Here is a 22166-nt window from a genome sequence, read left to right on the forward strand (position 1 = left end):
TTTGTAGTGTTTCGTATAGAGTCGATTACTGGTACAATTAAATAAAATTTAAAAGTTTTAGTCTCAAAATACATATTTTAAATTATAAATAAAAATATACATAAAGAATAATATTATTCACTCTATGAGTCTCTCTCACATTTCAAAAAGCATTCTACAATATAACTTCTAAGTATATAGTCACCTTATGAGATTTGGCTTATTACAGCTTTATATTACTAACTAATTTAGATTACAATAATTAATATTTCTAGATTTATTGTCACTATCAGTTTTCTTATCAATTTAACTTTTGGTAAAAAATAAATACTTATGCATGGTTATATATTTATAAAAAAATAATACAAATGAATATCAATATAAAATAAATTTACAAATATTTTTATGAATAAAGTTGCGAAAAGTCTTTATTTCAAATTAAATTATATAAAAAATTAATCATGATAATGTTAAATATTAAAAAAAATATTATTTAAAATAAAATAAGATGATCATAAAACACATTAATTGCAACAATACAATGATACAATCTATTAAATTCTTTCATTTATCACTTGCATAAAAGAATGAAAAAAATTAGAAATAACCAAGAATTAGTTAACTAATATGTCATTTACATATATATACATATATATTATGTACCAACAAAAAATTATCGTAATTGTTATTATTGTCTTAGATGTTAGTTTATGTATTATTGTTGTTGTTACTATTGTTATTGTGGTCGTGGTCGAACGAGTTTTATGGTCTATGTAAACATAATTGTAAAGTGCGAATTTTCTTTTTTTTACTTTTTTACTCGCCCAAGACGAACCCAATTAACCAGACACCTGCAGTGTTGCATGAGTCTGGCCAGTCAGCTGGAGGGGTATCCAATAGTTTTATTGAATACCGTAGAGATATTAATATCATATAATTATTCTCTATCATTATAATTTAAATTTTTAGATAAAATGATTGTCTGACATGTTATGAGAGTTAGGCCAAGCAATAGATTTTGGTCTGAATCTCATTGTAAATTTGTCACTCTTTTTATAAAAAAAAAATAAAAAATTTCTGATATAAAATTAACACATAAGATAAACGTGTTACAATACTTATAACGAACTGTAATACGCTCAAATAGCATTTAAACTTTAAGTTGAGACGGTGTTCCATATGCATTACAGAATATACTACTAGCAATTTTTTGAGCTCGAATTTTATTATTTTTGGTTTATTATTAACAATTTTTTGATATAATGTAATTATTGTTTCTATAAAGAAAAGGAAAAAATATTTGTTTTTCTCTTTATATATGAGCAATTAAATTAAAAATCCGAACCCAAATGCCACAAGTAAGCCCATATTTCCAGAGGGCTACTTTTCAAAGAATGGGGCGGCCATGGCGCAAGCCCATACGTAAGCCCACACTCTAAATTTCTTATAAATTGCATTTCGTACCCCAAAACCCTAGCTCTGTTTTTCTCGTTCTTGAAGCCTGGATTGGCCACCGAGACTTCGCCATGGGAAGAAGTAAGTTTCTTCAGTCCACAACTTGCCTTAATTTGGGTTTTCTTCTTGTGTACGTGTACGTATTTGGCTGTGTTTTTCTGTATGCTCTGTTCGAGCACAAAATGAAATGATGCTACTTTGTGTTATCTTGAAAGATATATGAATTGTGCTTTTGATTTTAGGTTTTTCTGGTGTAATTTGAGCTATTGGCTATGTATGGATTTGTGTTGCCTTGAATGAGATGGGATTGGGATTTGGGTTTTGTAATTTGAGCTATAGATTCGTTTCTCTTGAATTTGGCTTTTCTTTTCGTATGCGCGTATGATTGGTTGTGTTTGTCTGTATGCTCTGTTGGATCCACGCCCTTTCGCCCTCTTCGGTGCCCCTAGAAATTCGGTTCAACCATATTTCCTTATTTGAAGCCTAAGTTGCTGGGAAGAAATGGAGAGCAAGTGTCGGGCATGGGAGATTGGCCTGCGCAGGGGTGGACAACAGAGTGGGGACGGTGGCGGGGCAAGGTCGGGACTGGCGTTGGTCGGGGAGAAAGGTGGAGGTGGGCGGGGCCGGAAGAAACGGGTTTGGTGAGCGTTGTTTAGATTCTAGGTATTTGTGGTATGTTTTGAGGAATAACTCCGAACGAATTTTATGATTGAAGTTTTTGAAAGGAATAAATAAAAATGTTTTTTTTGCTTTACTTATCTGTATTTAGATGGTTTGGATTTTAATAAATTTGTCTATAAGATAGATTGACTTGTGGACGTTGGAAACTGCATATGTTTAGAGAATGATATAAAAAATGTATAGTCAACAATGATGGGCTGATTCTTGTTTGTAGGACCTGCAAGATGTTACCGTCAAATCAAGAATAAGCCATATCCAAAATCGCGGTATTGCCGTGGTGTGCCAGATCCCAAGATCAGGATTTATGATGTTGGTATGAAAAAGAAGGGTGTTGATGAATTTCCATTCTGTGTGCACTTGGTCAGTTGGGAGAAGGAGAATGTCTCCAGTGAGGCACTTGAAGCTGCTCGTATTGCGTGTAACAAGTACATGACCAAGTTTGCTGGAAAAGATGCTTTCCATTTGAGGGTCAGAGTCCATCCCTTCCATGTGCTGCGTATCAACAAGATGTTGTCATGTGCTGGAGCTGATAGGCTCCAAACTGGCATGAGAGGTGCTTTTGGCAAGCCTCAGGGTACCTGTGCTCGTGTGGCTATCGGACAGGTGCTACTGTCTGTTCGTTGCAAAGATGGCAACAGCAACCATGCTCAGGAGGCGTTGCGACGTGCCAAATTCAAATTCCCAGGCAGGCAAAAGATTATTGTGAGCCGCAAGTGGTATGCTAATCTCCTAATGCCTGCTTGTGCAAGAATAGTTTTGTTAACTTGTGATAAATGATCTATTAAATGTGATTCATACTGAACCTCTGATGTGTGTGTTGCTCTGTTCTTAATTTCAGGGGGTTCACAAAATTCAGCCGCAATGATTATGTGAAATGGAAATCAGAAAACAAGATTCTTCCTGATGGTGTTAATGCTAAGGTTTGTTACGTTAAAAAAAAAAAAGACGCAATGGAATTTCAAAATTTCATACCGTTTTGTCACAGTTTGATTTTTGATAGCAACTTCTGTTGTGCTGTTTGGGACCTGCATTCGACATAAGGAACTTAAAACTTGTCTCTTGCAGCTTCTGGGATGTCATGGGCCATTGGCGAATCGTCAACCAGGAAGGGCATTCTTATCCGAGGGTCCAACTGCTTAAGATATCTTCCGCGGGCTAGAAGTTGACACAGCTGTCTGTTTCCATTTGTTTTTTTTGGATGTTCTTTTATGATAATCTGATCTTGTTTAGTCTTATTAAAACTGTTGACAGAGGATTTTGTTTCAATGTTGTGAATTGTGTTCAATTTTTCAGCCTCTTCGGTTTGGGTTTCAATGTTGTGTTTGCCACAAGGTTTACTGGTATATATGTGGTGTTTGGTAAATTTATTAATACCATACCTCATTTCACTATTGTTGGCTGGAAAGTATAGTGTTATAAAGCTGGTTTACAATTTTCCACTGTATCAATAAAAAAACCATCTGTAAATGATCAACCTTTGGAGTTGTATTTCTATCTACTAAGATGTCTTAGTGTAGAGAAGATTTGAACTATTTGAAAATGGTTGCTTTCCAAAAATTTATCCTATTTGGGCCTTCAGACACTTAACATAAAAATTAGGCTAAATTATGGGTACTTAGGTATAATTGTATATAAATATTATTTTTATTGTTTTAAAAATTATAAATTTTCTATTCAAATAGAAATAATTATGCAGTACATTTGAGACAGTGAGATAAATATTGATATCTTCTTGAATTTTTTTTTAAAAATAGAAAATTCAAGAGATTATAAAACAAATTTGAGGGTGTTTAAAATAAATAGTTCATACTAGTTCATAAAAATATTTTAAAAAATTTAAAAAAAATTATAATTCTTAATTAAAAATGGCATTATGGTCGGTTGAACTTAAAAATTGGGTGAAAACCTAATGGAGGTTGACGGAGCGGGTTCGTTGTTAGATGTATGTTAAAATTAGGGGGTATTTATAAATATTTCAAATGACGAGGAGGTATTTGTATGTTGTTTTTCGGTAAAGTAAATTTCATAAATATATAAAGGTACAAATGTATAGAGTGTTTGCATGAGTAAGCAACCAGGTATTTTCCATGATCTAAACAGCGCTATGATACTAATACTAGGTGACAAATCAACTCTATGCCCATGCAACATCCATGTCCCAATTGCGGTTAGGCCATGTAAGCCGCAAATGCTGTCTAATATCGTTGATACATTGCGTGAAAATCGACAACTGAAAAATAAGTGAAAGTGTGTTTCAAGTTGTCCACCAATTCAAAGAATACAAATCCCATCCATATGACTAAGTCATGGTTTGTCAAAAGTAGATAATCGTCTCGAAATGGCCAACCAAAGAATTTATTTGGGACCCGATGGGAGGAATAGCCGATAAGTCGTCTTATTCATAAATGTTCCCCCATCCAGTCGCCACATGATCCTATCATGACCTTCATGAATAGTAGGAAGTGAATGAAGAATCTCTAAGCATTTCGAGTCAGTGGTGAGGGGTTACTTCCATGCTCCATTGGAATTGAACAAGTTAAACGGGTCAGCGAGGGTTGTCTCTGTTACTTGAGGACCTTGAGGAAATCTATGAATGAGAGATACAAGCTCATGCCACGGATCCTACCATAGGAGGATATCTTCCCCACTTCCAATCCGATACTCAATATATGGTTGAAGAACCGTGCGTAGACGAAGTAGCTTATGCCATCTCCAAGATTCCGTTTGAGTATTCAGTGTCCATACTGATTTATCACATAGTTGATATTGATGAATCCAACAAACCCAAATGGACGAGGTTTTATCTAGATGACATCCCAAAAGTGTTTGCTCATGAGTGCATAATTCAAGGCCATAATGTCGTGAATACTTTGTCCTCCTTCTCTTACTGGTAAGCAAACTTGTTTCCAAGCCACCTTTTGATACCCAATTGACGAGGTACCCTCCCATAAGAATGTCTGCATCCTCTTCTCATTTCTCAAAGTACTCATTTTGGCAAAATTAATACCAAACTCCAATACACACTTAAGGTCGTGAGGACAAATTTGATAAGTTGCACTCAAGCTAGAAATGATAATTGGACCCCCTCCCAACCTTTGATGCATTTGTCAATTTTAATAAATAGAGGCTGACAATCAGAGAAAGTAAACCTCGAAGATACCAATGGTAGCCCAAGATAGCATACCGGTAACTTTGCTTCTTGAAATCCCAATAGATGGAGAAAAGTCTCGTGGTTCCCTTGTGCTAATTTTTTTAGAATTAAATGACTCTTGTTTGGGTTAGCACATAACCCAGATAAAGAGGCAAACAACTGGAGCCCACAATGAAATAACTGAATAGACAACTCATCCACTTTGCAGAAGAGCAATAGGTTATCTACAAGACATAATTGAAATAGTCTAGTCTCCTGACAATGCCTATGGAAGTTAAGCTCTATATCTTGTTCAACAAACTGCTGCAATATCATCCAAAACACTTCCATGACAAGGACAAAGAGATAAGGGGACATGGGATCCCATTGCCTCAACCTACGGGCCCCTGTAAAGAATCCATGGATACCTCCATTGAAAGAAATAGAAAATGCCAGTTTTGTAATGCATTTTTCAAACCATCATATGAACAACAGAGGAAACCCAAACAAGTTTAGTGTCGCTATCAAGAAATTCCAATCCACTGCATCATAAGCCTTTCTGATATCAAGCTTCAAGGCACATCGTGGAGGCAGGCACTGTTGATTATAACCAATAAACAACTCCTGAGCCAACCATGAAGGCCGCTTTGACCTCATCTTTAGTAACTAGTGTAGTGAGTTGTTTAGCCTCAGTATCAGTGATATAATGGTGAGGCCAAGGTCTCAAGTGCCGTAGATCAAGAAACCTTGTTCTCTGTTCTCCTCCCAATAGCAGCTCATAGAATCCCTCAAACTCTTCAATAATTGTTGGTTGGTCCATTAGAACATTACATTCTCCATCAGATATTCGAGTATTTCTTTTTATACTTTTGAAACTTTAAAAATCATTATCTTTATTGTTTTACTTCTAAATTTTTAAGTTTATTATTATAGGCTTGTTCAAAATATTATTATTGAAGTTCATAAATGTACTTAACTATTATATTTTCTAGTTATAATTTTTTGCATGATTTAATTTAGTACTTATATTATTTTATAATATAACTATAAATTTAAATAATTGTTCACAATAAACCTCAATTTTATAAAAAGTTAAAAAAAATAAAATAGGCACAATCTAATTATAATTCTTAAGGTTTAGTAAAAAATCATAGATTAATTACTGTCCTAATTGCCTCATTTGGGATTGTCTTTATATAGCTTTTCTAAGTTTTGGAAAAATATATGTTTTGGGTTTTAAGGTATTGAAATATTTAGTATTATTATTCTTTAAGTCATTTCAAAAGTTCTTGGGGTGAATTATTGCGTGACCTTTTACAATTGTACTTATGAAGAGTGAAAAATTTTATCCACTTTATATTAATTTTATTTATGATTTAATGGTTAAGAATTAAAATAAAATTTAGGATAAATTATATTTTGCCATTGTTGAGCTATGTTAATTTCGCCTTTTGCCATCTGAATATTTGTGTATCAACTTACCATTTCAATCTTGTTAAATTTAAAAGTTACCATATATGACAATTTTTTGGTTGATTTTTATGTCAGGTAAACATCAAATGCAGTGTACATGTGATATTTAAAGATAAACTTTTTATTTCTCAGTTGCCCATGTACATTGCATGTGAGTTGTTTTTGGCTTAAAACTCAATCAAGAAACGATCATATATGGTAACTTGCAAATTTTAGTTTATTTAAGACGGAAGTTGATGCAAAAAGATTATTTAGATAGCAAATAGTTCAAATGATAAAATATAATTTATTCTAAAACTCATTTAAAAGATGAGAGATTATTACAGTGTATTAAAACGATGAAAAGTTAAAGCGAAATAGAAAGATAAAAATTATGGATTAATGAAGAAATTTAACCTAAAATATATTATTGACTTTTTAATCAGTTACAAATCTTCTTTGTTTGCTCAGGGAATTGAGACTTTATTATATTTAGAGTAACCAACTTTTGTTGATAAAAAATAGGGTTAAATACACTCTTCACCCTTCAATTTACACCTTAAAATATGAAAGGTAATAAAAATATCCCTCACAAAATAATTTAGCATTGATAAGACAAAAATGCCCTTCTCACTTACCCCTATATTTTTTTTATGCTTTATTAAAATATCTCCCCAAACTATTTTTAGTAATTTAAATTTTACTTACATTTTATTTTAAAAATAATATATAAATTTATAATTTTTTATAAATTATGAAACACAAAAAATATTTATAAGCTCAATATATGCAGATATATTTTATGAAGTAAATAAATTATGTCAAGAAGTATATGTAAATATGTGTCACGGTCCTTTGCATGCATCCGACATTATGTTAAACAGTACATGTAACAAGAGTTATTGCATTAAAAATCAACTTGATAAATCTTAGAAAATATTTTCAGGATAATCTCTTTGGTTATTTTTCATGCTTTTGTGACAAAAAACAAACAGCATTTGCATCATCAGCAGTTGCGTCTTCTTCTTACTCTTCCTTCATGTCTTTTTCTCCTATTTTTGTGGCTAAATATCTTTTCAAAAACTTGTTTAGTCCAATCATTGAACTTGTATCTGAAGCTTCGACAAAAGAAAAGCAGCCAGAGAATGCTTCCTAAGCCAACAACATACCCAAGTGCAACAGATACATAATCCCAATTGATGCCCTCGTCCTTTTGATATGGATTAGGTGGTGGCACGTTGTCAGTTTCGCCTGCGTGCCTGCAACTTATGTTGAGAGGGAAACCGCATAGCCCTGCGTTTCCTTGGAAGGAATTTGCTGGAAATGTTTGAAACTGAGGGCCGCTTGGGATTGGCCCGATCAACTGATTGTTGGATAGATTCAAGACTGCAAGGGATGTGAGGCGTGTAAGCTCTTTTGGGATTTCCCCTGTTAGCTGGTTTGTTGAGAGGTCGACTGATTCAATATCCGTCAATTTACCCAATAATTTTGGAATTGTTCCTATAAAATTATTGTGGGATAAGTTGAGACCACGAAGAGAGCTTAGATCACCGATTGAATCTGGTATCTCCCCTAGGAAATTATTGCAAGAGAAATCAATGGTCTTAAAGATTGTCAAGATCTTCTCAAACTTCAGTTCTACCCCTTTGAGGATTACTTTCACTGTTGCCCGGTAATAATCACCAAAATAATTTGCTCCACTATAGTGAATGTGGTCGCTATTGAGGCGTGCATCCTTTTCTAGCATCATTCCCAAGAAGCTCTTTGCGTACAGATAACCAGTGAAATTATTAGAAGCTATATCAATAATTTGGAGATTTGTCCAGCTTCTGCCACATCTCACTTGTCCATGAAATCTATTGGAACGCAACCCAAGGACACGCAAGCTAGATGACAACATGCATGGGAAACCATCGCCAATGTTGTTGTTTCCGACATTCAAGACCTGTAAAGATTTGCAATTGGCCAGGGACGCTGGGAGGGTCCCTTCTAAATAGTTCTGAATCATATCCAAAATTTCTAGACTACAATTGACAGAAAATGTATCCGAAATATGGCCACTGATGTTGTTTCCCCCAAGATTCAACACAACAAGTTGCTCAACTTTTTCCACCAAACAAGGTGGTATGCTCCCGCTCAATATATTGGCAGACAAGTCAAGAACTTCAAGTAGAGGAGCATTGCAAAAGGATGTCGGAATAGCTTCACTTAGGCTATTGTTTGCAAGAGACAAGTAAACAAGATTGGTAGTGGAGTTTCGAGTGATATGGCCACTGATGTTGTTCCCCCCAAGATTCAACCAAGCATGTTGCTCAACTTTTTCCACCAAACAAGGCGGTATGCTCCCGCTCAATTTATTGGCAGACAAGTCAAGAAATTGAAGTAGAGGAGCATGGCAAAAGGATGTCGGAATAGCTTCACTTAGGCTATTGTTTGCAAGAGACAAGTAAACAAGATTGGAAGTGGAGTTTCCAGTGTTAGGTGCAAGAGGGGGCAACTCACCTTGGAGTACGTTTGACTGTAAGTTCAGATAAAAAAGTGAACTAGGAATGTGGTATGGCTTCTGCAGACCAACCAACTGATTCGCAGAAAGTTCTAAAATGTAAAATGCTTCATTTCCAATTTCCCAAATCCAATTAGGTACTTCCCCAGTTATCTGGTTGTTTGAGAGGTCCAACAACTCCAGTCTGTGTTGGTTTGTAAGATCAGGAAAATTATATAAGTTGCAAGATGCTAGAGCTAAAACCGATAACTGGGGAAACGTTGACAAACTTTTATTAGTGATGCTTGTATCAACAGACAAATTGTTATAAGAAAGGTCCAGTGTTGTTAGTTTTTGTAGCCTAAGAAACCTTTCTAGCTTAACCGTACCACTAAAAAGGTTGTCAGAAAGGACGAGACGGCAAAGCCTTTCTTGTGTGAAGAAAGACTCGGGAATTTGCCCAGTAAGTAAATTACCATCCAAATATACAAATTGAAGATTCTTGGACATGTAAAATGGTGGGATTGAACCGTTGAAAAAGTTATCCGACAAATCAAGCTTCTGTAGGGTAGGCACTTGGAAGATCATATCAGGGAATGAACCTTTTAAACCACACCGATTGAGAAATAAGTTAGTTAGATGTGAGAAGTTAGCAAAGAAATTAAGATCTGTTGACGACATATGCACGCCATTGAGAGAAAGCTCTCTTAGTTCGGTTAGATTCTGAAGAAGCATCTTCAAATTCGGATTCTCAATTTTTAGATCGTCTGAGAGGTGGAGAGTGACCAATCTCCTCATTAGTGAAACTTCAAATTGGAACCTGTCCACCAAAACCAGCATATGCTAAATCCAAATACGTCAAATGTTTGAGGTTGAGAATCCCACCTGGAATAATCTGACCTAGGAAGTCATTGTCAACCAAGCTTAGCTTCTCCAGGTATCGAAGGGTGGAAAGACTTGACATGTTATGAATCCAACCCGAAATTCCCTCACTATCGAGCTGCAAACTGATCACATGCCCCGCACCATCACATTCCACACCATCCCAATTGCAACAATCTTGAGTCTGATTCCACCGCACCAGTTTTGTTGATACAGAACTATTGAATATAAGATCCTTCTTCAGTTCAAGCAACGAAGTTCTCTGATCTTGCAGGCATTGGCTGTAAGCATTTTGACTTAAACAATTAGTTATGCAAAATATTGATAGTATGCAGAGGAAGCAGAAGAAACACTGAGAATGCAAAGAAATTCCCATAGTAAAGGGTGGCTGCACGAATATGAGTCAGTGGCAGGTAGCTTTAAATAAACTTCCATGTTTCTTACATGCCAACGACTTTCAAAGTATTTGTATGGAGAGTTTGTTCTTTTAAGACAAGTTATTAATTAATAGTGAGTTCTTATAAATGTAGAGAAATAAAAATAGTAGAAAATAACAAAATAGTAAAAATATCACAATTAAATTTGATAATCGAATGTAAAAATAATTTTAATTTAATAAATAATTTATTATTTAATAAAAATTTATCTAATACTTTTACTCCAAAAATATTTTTTTTATAGTTTGTGCCCAAATATTAATATATTTTTAGACTAAATAATAATTTAATTTATAAAATAGTGAATCCTAGAAATTATCTTAAATAAAATTAGATATAATTTTTGAACTATTTATTATATATATTAAATAACTTTTGTAACGGCCAATTAAAAAAAGATTGCCCCCAAATTTTTTAATTTATCGCTAGTAACATTATGTGGACCGGGTTTTGAAATGGTCATTAAATTATAGTTGTTCCAAGAGTTCATTTCCCTCCAGCTTTTCAGATGATGCCCAAAATTTGTCGCCGTAATTTTATCCTTATTTAACATTCTCAGATAATAATTTTGTACTTATAAGTGAGAAATATAATAATGTTAACCTCATCCTGTATATAAATATGATACTTTTATCTCCTTATAAGTATAAAACACATTGGAATGTCAAATGTGGAGCAAAATTGAAATTTATGCAATTTATTTACTGCGTCAGTATTTTCGTTCAAACTCTAAAAGAAGGAGGTCATATTTAACTAAAAAATTTTCTAAAAGAGTGCAAGTGTAATTTCGAAAAGATATTAAAGAAAATATAATTTCTCATTGTTTTAGGAATTTTATGCATAAATTAACTCTAAAATCAAACTATTATACTACTGTTTTTTTTCTTAAAGAAAAAAAGAAAAGATTTAATCGAAGTGGTGGGAAGCTTCTTGCAAGGTAGGTCTGAAGTCAGATGAGTAAGTTGTATTTTGGGCAACAAACAAAGTTGGCCAGCTGTAGTGATTCATAATTTGTTACATAAGTACGAAAGAATACATCACAAGACTGTTCCCCCATTTTTGGAGAAATTGATGGGTTTTTTGGATTTTATTTCTGTGATGACTGATGAGGGTGGTGGTGGTGGAACATCACAAAACTTGAGGGTCCCATAATTCTGATTCTAATTCAAGTCTCCCAATATACAATTAATGGTCCCCTAATATACACAAAACTTGAGGGTCACACTCGCTAAGGATTTGCTACAAACCTGATTTTTCTTTATCGAAACAAATGTTTCACTTCGTAGTGTGATTAATAAATTTATCTTTTTTCTTTTTCTATTTTTTGTATCAATGTATATGTATGTATGTATTGCATTAAATAGTGAGGTAGTTATTTAACATGACATCAGAGTCAAATTTAAACTTGTTTCTATTCCTTTATTTGCTCATTTTCGACTCAGTAAAAATCAAAGTTCTAAAGATGATTTTGAGAAGAAATGCATGAAAAGGATCCCTTATTCAAATGCTATTGGATTAGTAATGTATTCAATGGTCAACACTAGACCTGATATTGCGATGCAGTGAATTTTGTCTTAGTAAGAATATGTCAAATGTGGGTCTTCCTCGTTGGGAAGCTCTTAAATGATTGTTAAGATACTTAAATGGTTCCATGAATAATGAGATAAAATTTACAAAGTGTATTGAAGGTGTGAACTTAGTTGGATATGTTGATTCTAATCATGCAAACGATAGAGATATTTTCTAACTCTCCTTTATTCTGTGTTATATTTTCTATAATTGCATTACTGTACCTCTATAGATCTGTAAATTATAATTTTTGAAATTTGTTGTATAAGGGGTTTTCAAACCCTGTCAATTTATTTTCACCATTATAAGTATAAATTTCATCTTAAGTAATTCAACGTATGAATTCATATTCATTTAAAATAATTAGAATATTAATGTTATATGGTGGAGTTAAGTTTTCAATTTCCTATATTTGTTAATATTTCATCAACTCTAAAAGATTGCAATTTTTGGGTGATTTAATTTGTTTGGCTACGTCATTAAATGAATGGCATCAAACTTTAAATGCGATTTGATGGTGGAGTTAAAATGTTAATTCCTATCTTTTGTTAATATTTCATCAACTCTACGTACATTGAATGAATGCCATAGAACTTTAAATGCTATTAATCTGTGTGTGTATTTATATACTTGTGTGTGTATATACTGGACTCATTAGTAACTTTTTATATCAATTTTATGTAGTTATGATTAATAATGATTATTCATTGTTTTAAATTTATAATCATTAATAAATGCATATGAAACACTACAAAAACAATTGAGCTCTCACTACACTATGATAATTAAGGCTTAAAAATTATGGTAATCAATATTATTAATCAATATTATTGGGTCTCCCTCCACCATCATTCTTCCTCGATTTTCTTTCGAAATTAAATGAGTTGTTCCCTATATATTGTTGGCTTCAGTCTGGTTTGAGACCAGAACTTAAAATCCTTCTCCTCCCTCTAATCTCCTTTTATGTTCTCTAAAGTTTTTCGTAAACTAGTTTTAGTGGTTGAATAGATCTTAAAAGATCTCAGCCTTTGTGGTCCTGAGTTAATCTAATAGCCTTTGTGGCAGTGGTGGTGTTTTTATGACTCAATGGTTCCAAACAATCACGAGTGAGTGTTGTGGCCTTTGTGGCCTTTGTGGCTTTTGGTTTACATTGACTGGTTCTGGCTATTTGAGCCTTATTCCTATAAACCGTTGTGTATTCTAACTATTCTTTATTCTGTGTTATATTTTCTGTAATTATATTACTGTACCTGTATAGATTTGTAAATTATAATTTATGAAAATTGTTGTATAAGGGGTTTTCAAACCCTATCAAAATGTATAATAGTTATTTGGACTTGGTTCGAAATTTGGAGGATTGATACCCAACAAGCATGTTGAGTAAAACTATTGAAAGTATCTAAATGAGGAAGAAGAAGAAACACTGATGAGAATGCAAAGAAATTGTCATTGCACAAACGTGTTTCATGGCAGGTGGCTTTAAGCTGCCATTTTTCTTTCATTGGCAAGACTTTCTTCGAGTGTTCCTTTTAATTTCTTCGAGTGTACTTATATCTGCATGTGCTTAAGTTTCTAAATTTAAAATTATAAAAATCTATTAATTTCTTTATAACATAATGTTTTTAATTGTACAATTACTTATATATTTATAATATGTTAAAAAAAGTAAGACTAAGTAGAAATAAAATAATTGAAATTGGAAAAATTAATAACATCCGGAAAAAGGTAAAAATGAAATGTAAGATAAGAGAGGAAAAAATTAAATAACTAAATTAAGAGGTTGGTTGAAAAATAAAAGGAAAAACTAATTTGGAATTATTTTTTTTTAAATAGGGTAATTTGTCAATATATTAAAAACACACACCCCATAGGCCATTAATTGGTGCTTTATTAATTGTACATATTAAGAAAATTAGTATAATATTATATAAATTGTATGATATTAAATTATGTTATATAAGAAAAAATAAAAGGCTTCCTGAACAATATATATATATATATATATTAAAATAATGAAATATTATAAAAAAAGATCATGATATAAATTTATTATAATTGTGTATAAAAGTATGTTTGTAAGCTAGCATATAATTAATTAGGTAAGATACTATCCAGATTTATAGACTAATTCAACGATTCATAGCTAGACTCAATAAATATTATTAAATCCAATCCATTAAAAAATATAGATTGGGTGTGGGTTCGGTTTTTACATATGGGGATATAAACCCAATTTAATGCCAAAAATATGCTAAATTATGGCATTTCCGTTAATTACTACTAATCATACATATCAACTTGTAACAAGAATTATTGCATTAAGAATCAATTTGATAAATCTTAGAAAATATTTTCATGAAAATCTCTTTGGTTGGTTTTAATGCTTTTGTGACAAAAAACTAAGAGCATTTGCATCATCAGCAGTAGCGTCTGCTTTTTACTCTTCCTTCATGTTATTTTCTCCTGTCTTTGGGGTTAAATATCTTTTCAAAAAGTTGCTCAGTCTGATCATTGAACTTGTGTCTGAAGCTTCGACCAAAGAAAAGCAGCCAGAAGATGCTTCCTAAGCCAACAACATACCCAAGTGCAACAGATACATAATCCCAATTGACGCCCTCGTCCTTTTGATATGGATTAGGTGGTGGCACGTTGTCGGTCACCCACATGCCTGCAACTTATGTTGAGAGGGAAACCACATAAACTGGGCACTCCCTACCTTCACCGGTGAGCTTGTGTGATGCTTTGAGATTGATTTCTAGTCGGGTATTGGGGGAGAGATTGGCGGTGGGGACTACACCTCAAGTCCGATCACCGTATAAAAGGGATGGGAACGTCTATAGGTCATATTCTATTTGTTTCTGGGTCATCACTGAAGTTGCACATAGATTAGAATTTTTGACTATAAAGGGAGTAAGTACTCCTTGTTTACTGTTTTCTAATTGTACATGTTATAGTTTTTTTTGAGGTAATAAATAGGTAGGGGTCTGCCAAACCCCCCTGCCTAAACACAGGAGGATTTTTGCCAAAAAAAAAGAAAGAAATATCCTCATCCTCTTCTCAAATTCTCGATGTACTCCTTTTGGCAAAATAAATGCCAAACTCCAATACACACTTAAGGTCGTGAGGACAGATTTGATAAGTTGCACTCTAGCTGCAAATGATAATTAGATCCTCTCCCAACCCTTAATGCGTTTGTCAATTTTAATAAATAGAGGCTGACAACTCAGACATTGTAAGTCTCGACGATAACAATGGTACCCCGAGATAGCATATTGCTTACTTTCTTCCTGAAATCCCAATAGGTGGAGAAGAGTCTCGCTGTTCCCTTGTGTTGATTTTATTAGAATGAGATGACTCTTATCTAGATTAGCACAAAGCCCAGATAAGGAGGCAAACAACTGGAGTCCACGATGAAATAATCGAATAGACGACTCATCCACTTTGCAGAAGAGCAATAGGTCATCTGCTAGACATAATTGAAATAGTCCAATCTCCCGACAATGCCTATGGAAGTTAAACACTATATCTTGTTTAACAAGCTGCTGCAATATCATCCGAAATACTTCCATGACAAGGACAAAGAGATAAGGGGACATGGGATCCATTTGCCTCAACCTACGGGCCCCGGTAAAAAAAATCTATAGATACCTCCATTCAAAGAAATAGAAAATGCCAATTTTGTAACACATTGTTCAAACCATCATATGAACAGCAGAGGAAACCCAAACAAGTTCAGTGTCGCTATCAAGAAATCCCAATCGACTACATTATAAGCCTTTCTGATATCAAGCTTCAAGGTACATCGTGGAGGCAGGCACTGTTGATTATATAACCAATAAACAACTCCTGAGCCAACATGAAGGCTGCTTTAACCCCATCTTTAGTAACTAGTGCAGTGAGTTGTTTAGCCTTAGTATCAGTGATATTATGGCGAGGCCAAGGTCTCAAGTGCCGTAGATCAAGAAACCTTGTTCTCCGTTCTCCTCCCGATAACCGTTGATAGAATCCCACAAATTCTTCAATAATTGTTGGTTGGTCCATTCGAACATGACAGTCTCCATCAGATATTCTAATAGTTTTGTTTATACTTTTGAAACTCTAAAAATCATTATCTTTATTATTTTACTTCTAAATTTTTAAGTTTATTATTATAGGCTTGTTCAAAAAATTATTATTGAAGTTCATAAATGTACTTAACTATTATATTTTCTAGTTATAATTTTTTGCGTTCAATTTATTACTTATATTATTTTATAATATAATCATAAATTTAAATAATTATTCAAAGAAAACCTCAATTATATAAAAAGTTAAAAAAAATAAAATAGGCACAATCTAATTATAATTCTTAAGATTTAGTAAAAAATTATAGATTAATTGCTGTCCTAATCGCCTCATTTGGGATTGTCTTTATATAGCTTTTCTAAGTTTTGGAAAAATATATGTTTTGGGTTTTAAGGTATTGAAATATTTAGTATTATTATTCTTTAAGTCATTTCAAAAGTTCTTGGGGTGAATTATTGCGTGAAATTTTACAATTTTACTTATGAAGAGTGAAATATTTTATCCACTTTATATTAATTTTATTTATGATTTAATGGTTAAGAATTAAAATAAAATTTAGGATAAATTATATTTTGCCATTGGTGAGCTATGTTCATTTTGCCTTTTGCCATCTGAATATTTATGTATCAACTTACCATCTCAATTTTGTTAAATTTAAAAGTTACCATATATGAAAATTTTTTGGTTGATTTTTATGTCAGGTAAACATCAAATGCTGTGTACATGTGATATTTTAAGACAAATTTTTTATTTCTCAGTTGCCCAAGTACATTGCATGTGAGTTGTTTTTGGCTTAAAACTCAATCAAGAAACAATCATATATGGTAACTTGCAAATTTTACAAAGTTAAGACGGAAGTTGATGCAAAAAGATTATTTAGATAGCAAATAGTTCAAAAGATAAAATATAATTTATCCTAAAACTTATTTAGAAGATGAGAGATTATGACAGTGTATTAAAACGATGAAAAGTTAAAGCCAAATAGAAAGATAAAAATGATGGATTAATGAAGAAATTTGACCTTAAATATATTATTGACTTTTTAATCAGTTACAAATCTTCTTTGTTTGCACAGGGAATTGAGACTTTATTATATTTAGAGTAACCAACTTTTGTTGATAAAAAATAGGGTTAAATACACTTTGCACCCTTCAATTATGTGTTTTGTCTAATTTACACCTTAAAATATGAAAGGTAATAAAAATATCCCTCACAAAATAATTTGATATTGATAAGATAAAAATGCCCTTCTCACTTACCTCTATATTTTTTTATGCTTTATTGAGATATCTCCCCAAACTATTTTTAGTAATTTAAAATTTTACTGACATTTTATTTTAAAAATAATATATATAATTTATAATTTTTTATAAATTATGAAACACAAAAAATATTTATAAGCTCAATATATGCAAATATATTTTATGAAGTAAATAAATTATGTCAAGAAGTATATGTAAATATGTGTAACGGCCCTTTGCATGCATCCGACATTATGTTAAACAGTATATGTAACAAGAGTTATTGCATTAAAAATCAACTTGATAAATCTTAGAAAACATTTTCAGGAAAATATCTTTGGTTATTTTTCATGCTTTTGTGACAAAAAACAAAGAGCATTTGCATCATCAGCAGTTGTGTCTTCTTCTTACTCTTCCTTGATGTCTTTTTCTCCTGTCTTTGGGGTTAAATATGTTTTCAAAAACTTGCTCAGTCCGATCATTGAACTTGTTTCTGAAGCTTCGACAAAAAAAAAGCAGCCAGAGAATGCTTCCTAAGCCAACAACATACCCAAGTGCAACAGATACATAATCCCAATTGATGGCCTCGTCCTTTTGATATGGATTAGGTGGTGGCATGTTGTCGGTTTCGCCTGGGTGCCTGCAACTTATGTTGAGAGGGAAACCGCATAGCCCTGTGTTTCCTTGGAAGGAATCTGCTGAAAATGTTTGAAATTGAGGGCCGTTTGGGATTGGCCCGATCAACTGATTGTGGGATAGATTCAAGACTGCAAGGGATGTGAGGCATGTAAGCTCTTCTGGTATTTTCCCTGTTAGCTGGTTCATTGAGAGGTCGACTGATTCAATATCCGTCAACTTACCCAATGATTTTGGAATTGTTCCTATAAAATTATTGTGGGATAAGTTGAGACCATGAAGAGATCTAAGATCACCGATTGCATCTGGTATCTCCCCTTGAAAATTATTGCAAGAGAAATCAATGGCCTTAAACTTTGTCAAAATCTTCGAAAACTCCAGTTCTACCCCTTTGACGATTACGTTCACTCCCCCATCGTAATCATCACCAAATGGTCTAATGTAGTGAACGTAGTCACTTTCCAGGCGTGCATCCTTTTCTAGCATCATTCCCGAGAAGCATTTAGTTTACAGATAACCAGTGAAATTGTTAAAAGCTATATCAATAATTTGGAGATTTGTCCAGCTTCTGCTACATCTCACTTCTCCATGGAATCTATTGGAGCGCAACACGAGGACAAGCAAGCTAGATGGCAGCATGCATGGGAAACCATCATCGATGTTGTTGTTTCCCACATTGAAGAGCTGTAAAGATTTGCAATTGGCCAGGGACACTGGGAGGCTCCCTTCTAAATAGTTCTGACTTACATCCAAAAACTGTAGATTACAATTGACAGAAAATGTATCCGGTATATGGCCACTGATGTTGTTCCTCTTAAGATTCAACACAGCAAGTTGCTCAACTTTTTCCACCAAACAAGGCGGTATGCTCCCGCTCAATTTATTGGCAGACAAGTCAAGAACTTTAAGTAGAGGAGCATTGCAAAAGGATGTCGGAATAGCTTCACTTAGGCTATTGTTTGCAAGAGACAAGCAAACAAGTTTGGTAGTGGAGTTTCCAGTGTTAAGTGCAAGAGGGGGCAACTCACCCTGGAGCAGGTTCGAGTGTAAGTCCACATAAGTAAGTGAACTAGAAATGTGGTATGGCTTCTGTAGACCAACCAACTGATTCACAGAAAGATTCAACATGTCAAGTGCTCCATTTCCAATTTCCCAAATCCAATTAGGTACTTCCCCAGTTATCTGGTTGTTTGAGAGGTCCAACAACTCCAGTCTGTGTTGGTTTGTAAGATCAAAAAAGTAATGTAGGTTGCAAGAAGCTAGGGCTAAAAATGATAACTGGGGAAACGTTGACAAACTTTTATTAGTGATGCTTGTGTCAACAGACAAATTGTTGTAAGAAAGGTCCAGCACTTTAAGTTTTTGTAGCCTTTGAAACCTTTCTAGCTTAACCGTACCATTGAAGAAGTTGTCAGAAAGGACGAGAGCGACAAGCCTTTCTTGTGTGAAGAAAGACTCGGGAATTTGCCCACTAAGTGAATTACCACTCAAATATACAGATTGAAGATTCTTGTACATGTAAAATGGTGGGATTGAACCGGTGAAAAAGTTATTCGACAAATCAAGAATCTTTAGGGTAGGTACTTGGAAGATCATATCAGGGAATGAGCCTTTTAAATCACACGAACGGAGATGCAAGATAGTCAGATGTGAGAAGTTAGCAAAATAATTAAGAACTGTTGATGACATATGCACGCCATCAAGATAAAGGTATCTTAGTTCAGTTAGATTCTGAAGAAGCATCTTCAAATTCAGATTCTCAATTTTTAGACCGTCATTATATGAGAGACGGAGAGTGACCAATCTCCTCATTAGTGAAACTTCAAATTGGAACCTGTCCACCAAAACCAGCAGCTGCTAAATCCAAATACGTCAAATGTTTGAGGTTGAGAATCCCACCTGGAATAATCTGACCTTGGAAGTCATTGAAAGTTAAGCTTAGCTCCTCCAGGTATTGAAGGGCGGAAAGACTAGACATGTTATGAATCCAACCAGAAATTCCCTCACTATCGAGCTGCAAACTGATCACATGCCCCGCACCATCACATTCCACACCGTCCCAATTGCAACAATTTTGAGTCTGATTCCACAACACCAGTTTTGTTGATACAGTGCTATTGAATATAAGATCGTTCTTCAATTGAAGCAACAAAGTTCTTTGATTCTGCAGGCATTGGCTGTAAGCATTTTGAATAAAACAATTAGTTATGCAAAATATTGAAAGTATGCATATGAAGCAGAAGAAACACTGAGAATGCAAAGAAATTCCCATAGTGAAGGATGGCTGCACGAATATGAGTCAGTGGCATGTGGCTTTAAATAAACATACATGTTTCTTACATGCCGACGACTTTCAAAGTCTTTGTATGGAGAGTTTGTTCTTTTAACACAAGTTATTAATTAATAGTGAGTTCTTATAAATGTAGAGAAATAAAAATAGTAGAAAATAACAAAATAGTAAAAATATCATAATTAAATTTGATAATCGAATGTAAAAATAATTTTAATTTAATAAATAATTTATTATTTAATAAAAAAATAATCTAATACTTTTACTCAAAAAATATTTTTTTATAGTTTGTGCCCAAATATTAATATATTTTTAGACTTAATAATAAATTTAATTTAAAAAATAGTGAATCCTAGAAATTATCTTAAATAAAATTAGATATAATTTTCGAACTATTTATTATATATATTAAATAACTTTTGTAACGGCCAATTAAAAAAAAATTGCCCCCAAATTTTTTAATTTTATCGCCAGTAACATTATGTGGACCGGCTTTTGAAATGGCCATTAAATTATAGTTGTTCCAAAAGTTCATTTCCCTCCAGCTTCTCAGATGACGCCCAAAGTTTGTCGCCGTAATTTTATTCTTATTTAACATTCTCATATAATAATTTTATACTTATAAGTGAGAAATATAATAATGTTAACCTCATCCTGTATATAAATATGATATTTTTATCTCCTTATAAGTATAAAATACATGGGAATGTCAAATGTGGAGCAAAATTGAAATTTATGCAATTTATTTACTGCGTCAGTATTTTCGTTCAAACTCTAAAAGAAGGAAGTCAGATTTAAATAGAAAATTTTCTGAAAAAGTGCAAGTGTAATTTCAAAAAGATATTAAAAAAATATAATTTCACATTGTTTTAGGAATTTTATGCATAAATTAACTCTAAAATCAAACTATTATGCTACTGTTTTTTTTCTTAAAAAAAAAAAAGAAAAGATTTAATTGAAGTGGTGGGAAGCTTCTTGCAAGGTAGGTCTGAAGTCAGATGAGTAAGTTGTATTTTGGGCAACATTCAAAATTGGCCAGCTGTTGTGATTCATAATTTCTTACATAAGTAGGTTGGGACCAATTAAGTCAAGTCAATATTCTTTCATGTACCCATTTTCTTACCCTTTTAACACTCCATCTTGATTTAGATTTTACAGATTTTGGACTATTGAATATTAGTCTTCATCACACAATTGACAAGTAACAATAAATTGATTTGAGTACTTATTTTTGTTTTTTTTCTTTCACTTCTTTTTTTTTTTAAAATTAATTATGGCCGACATCAAGAGAGCAATTTGAAAATAATTTTCATTAGAATCTTGCCACATTTAATTTTGTATGTTTCTAACACCAAATAAAATACTATTTTTAAATTATTTATTAAGATATAGGATTTAATAATGTATATTTCGTGAGGCATTAAAAAGAGTTAAAAGACATAAAAACGTTCTAAATTATTCTCCCTTTTGTAATGTAAAAATAAAAATAAATTAAATAGATTAAAATAAAACAAACTAGATGTCAATGTATATAGTATGTGACGCGATTGGTGCCCCATTGTGAGAGATATTATCCATTCTAATTCCATACGAGGGTTTTTTTTTTTTTTTTTTTGTCCTAAAAAGGCACTTCATCAGTAAAAACGACTCTTGCCTACATCATCAACTCGTATTAGACGTTTTACTCAAGTAAAATTACATAAATAAATAAAACCTGATTAGTGTTCTAATCTGCATAACATAAATAAAACCGTATTGTTGCAGAAATAATTTTTCTAGTCATTATGTCACTTATTTTCTAAAGATGGTAAGTTCTTGTCACAATGAGTGAAACACTTAAAACATTTCACTTATAAATTCCATAGGA

The 22166-nt window shown here is 32.9% G+C and overlaps 2 protein-coding genes across 2 annotated transcripts; one reads left to right on the forward strand and one right to left on the reverse strand.

Moving 5' to 3' along the window:
• The first annotated feature begins 1357 nt into the window (after positions 1-1357).
• Positions 1358-3429, forward strand: LOC105163842 (large ribosomal subunit protein uL16). Its single transcript, XM_011082333.3, has 4 exons — positions 1358-1515; positions 2330-2831; positions 2954-3035; positions 3181-3429. Exons 1-4 carry the CDS (start codon positions 1506-1508, stop codon positions 3253-3255), a joined length of 669 nt encoding a protein of 222 aa, XP_011080635.1. The 5' UTR covers positions 1358-1505; the 3' UTR covers positions 3256-3429.
• A 4156-nt stretch (positions 3430-7585) lies between these two features.
• Positions 7586-20346, reverse strand: LOC105163841 (uncharacterized). The gene is given in 5 exon segments (XM_020694256.2): positions 7586-9992; positions 9994-10459; positions 14648-14735; positions 17766-19833; positions 19835-20346. Coding segments are annotated over 5 exon segments (5358 nt in total). The 5' UTR covers positions 20282-20346; the 3' UTR covers positions 7586-7703.
• Between the last annotated feature and the right edge of the window lie 1820 nt (positions 20347-22166).

The sequence above is a fragment of the Sesamum indicum genome, linkage group LG6, assembly GCF_026168435.1.
Source record: "Sesamum indicum cultivar Baizhima isolate 11 linkage group LG6, ASM2616843v1, whole genome shotgun sequence".
Lineage (NCBI taxonomy): Eukaryota > Viridiplantae > Streptophyta > Magnoliopsida > Lamiales > Pedaliaceae > Sesamum > Sesamum indicum.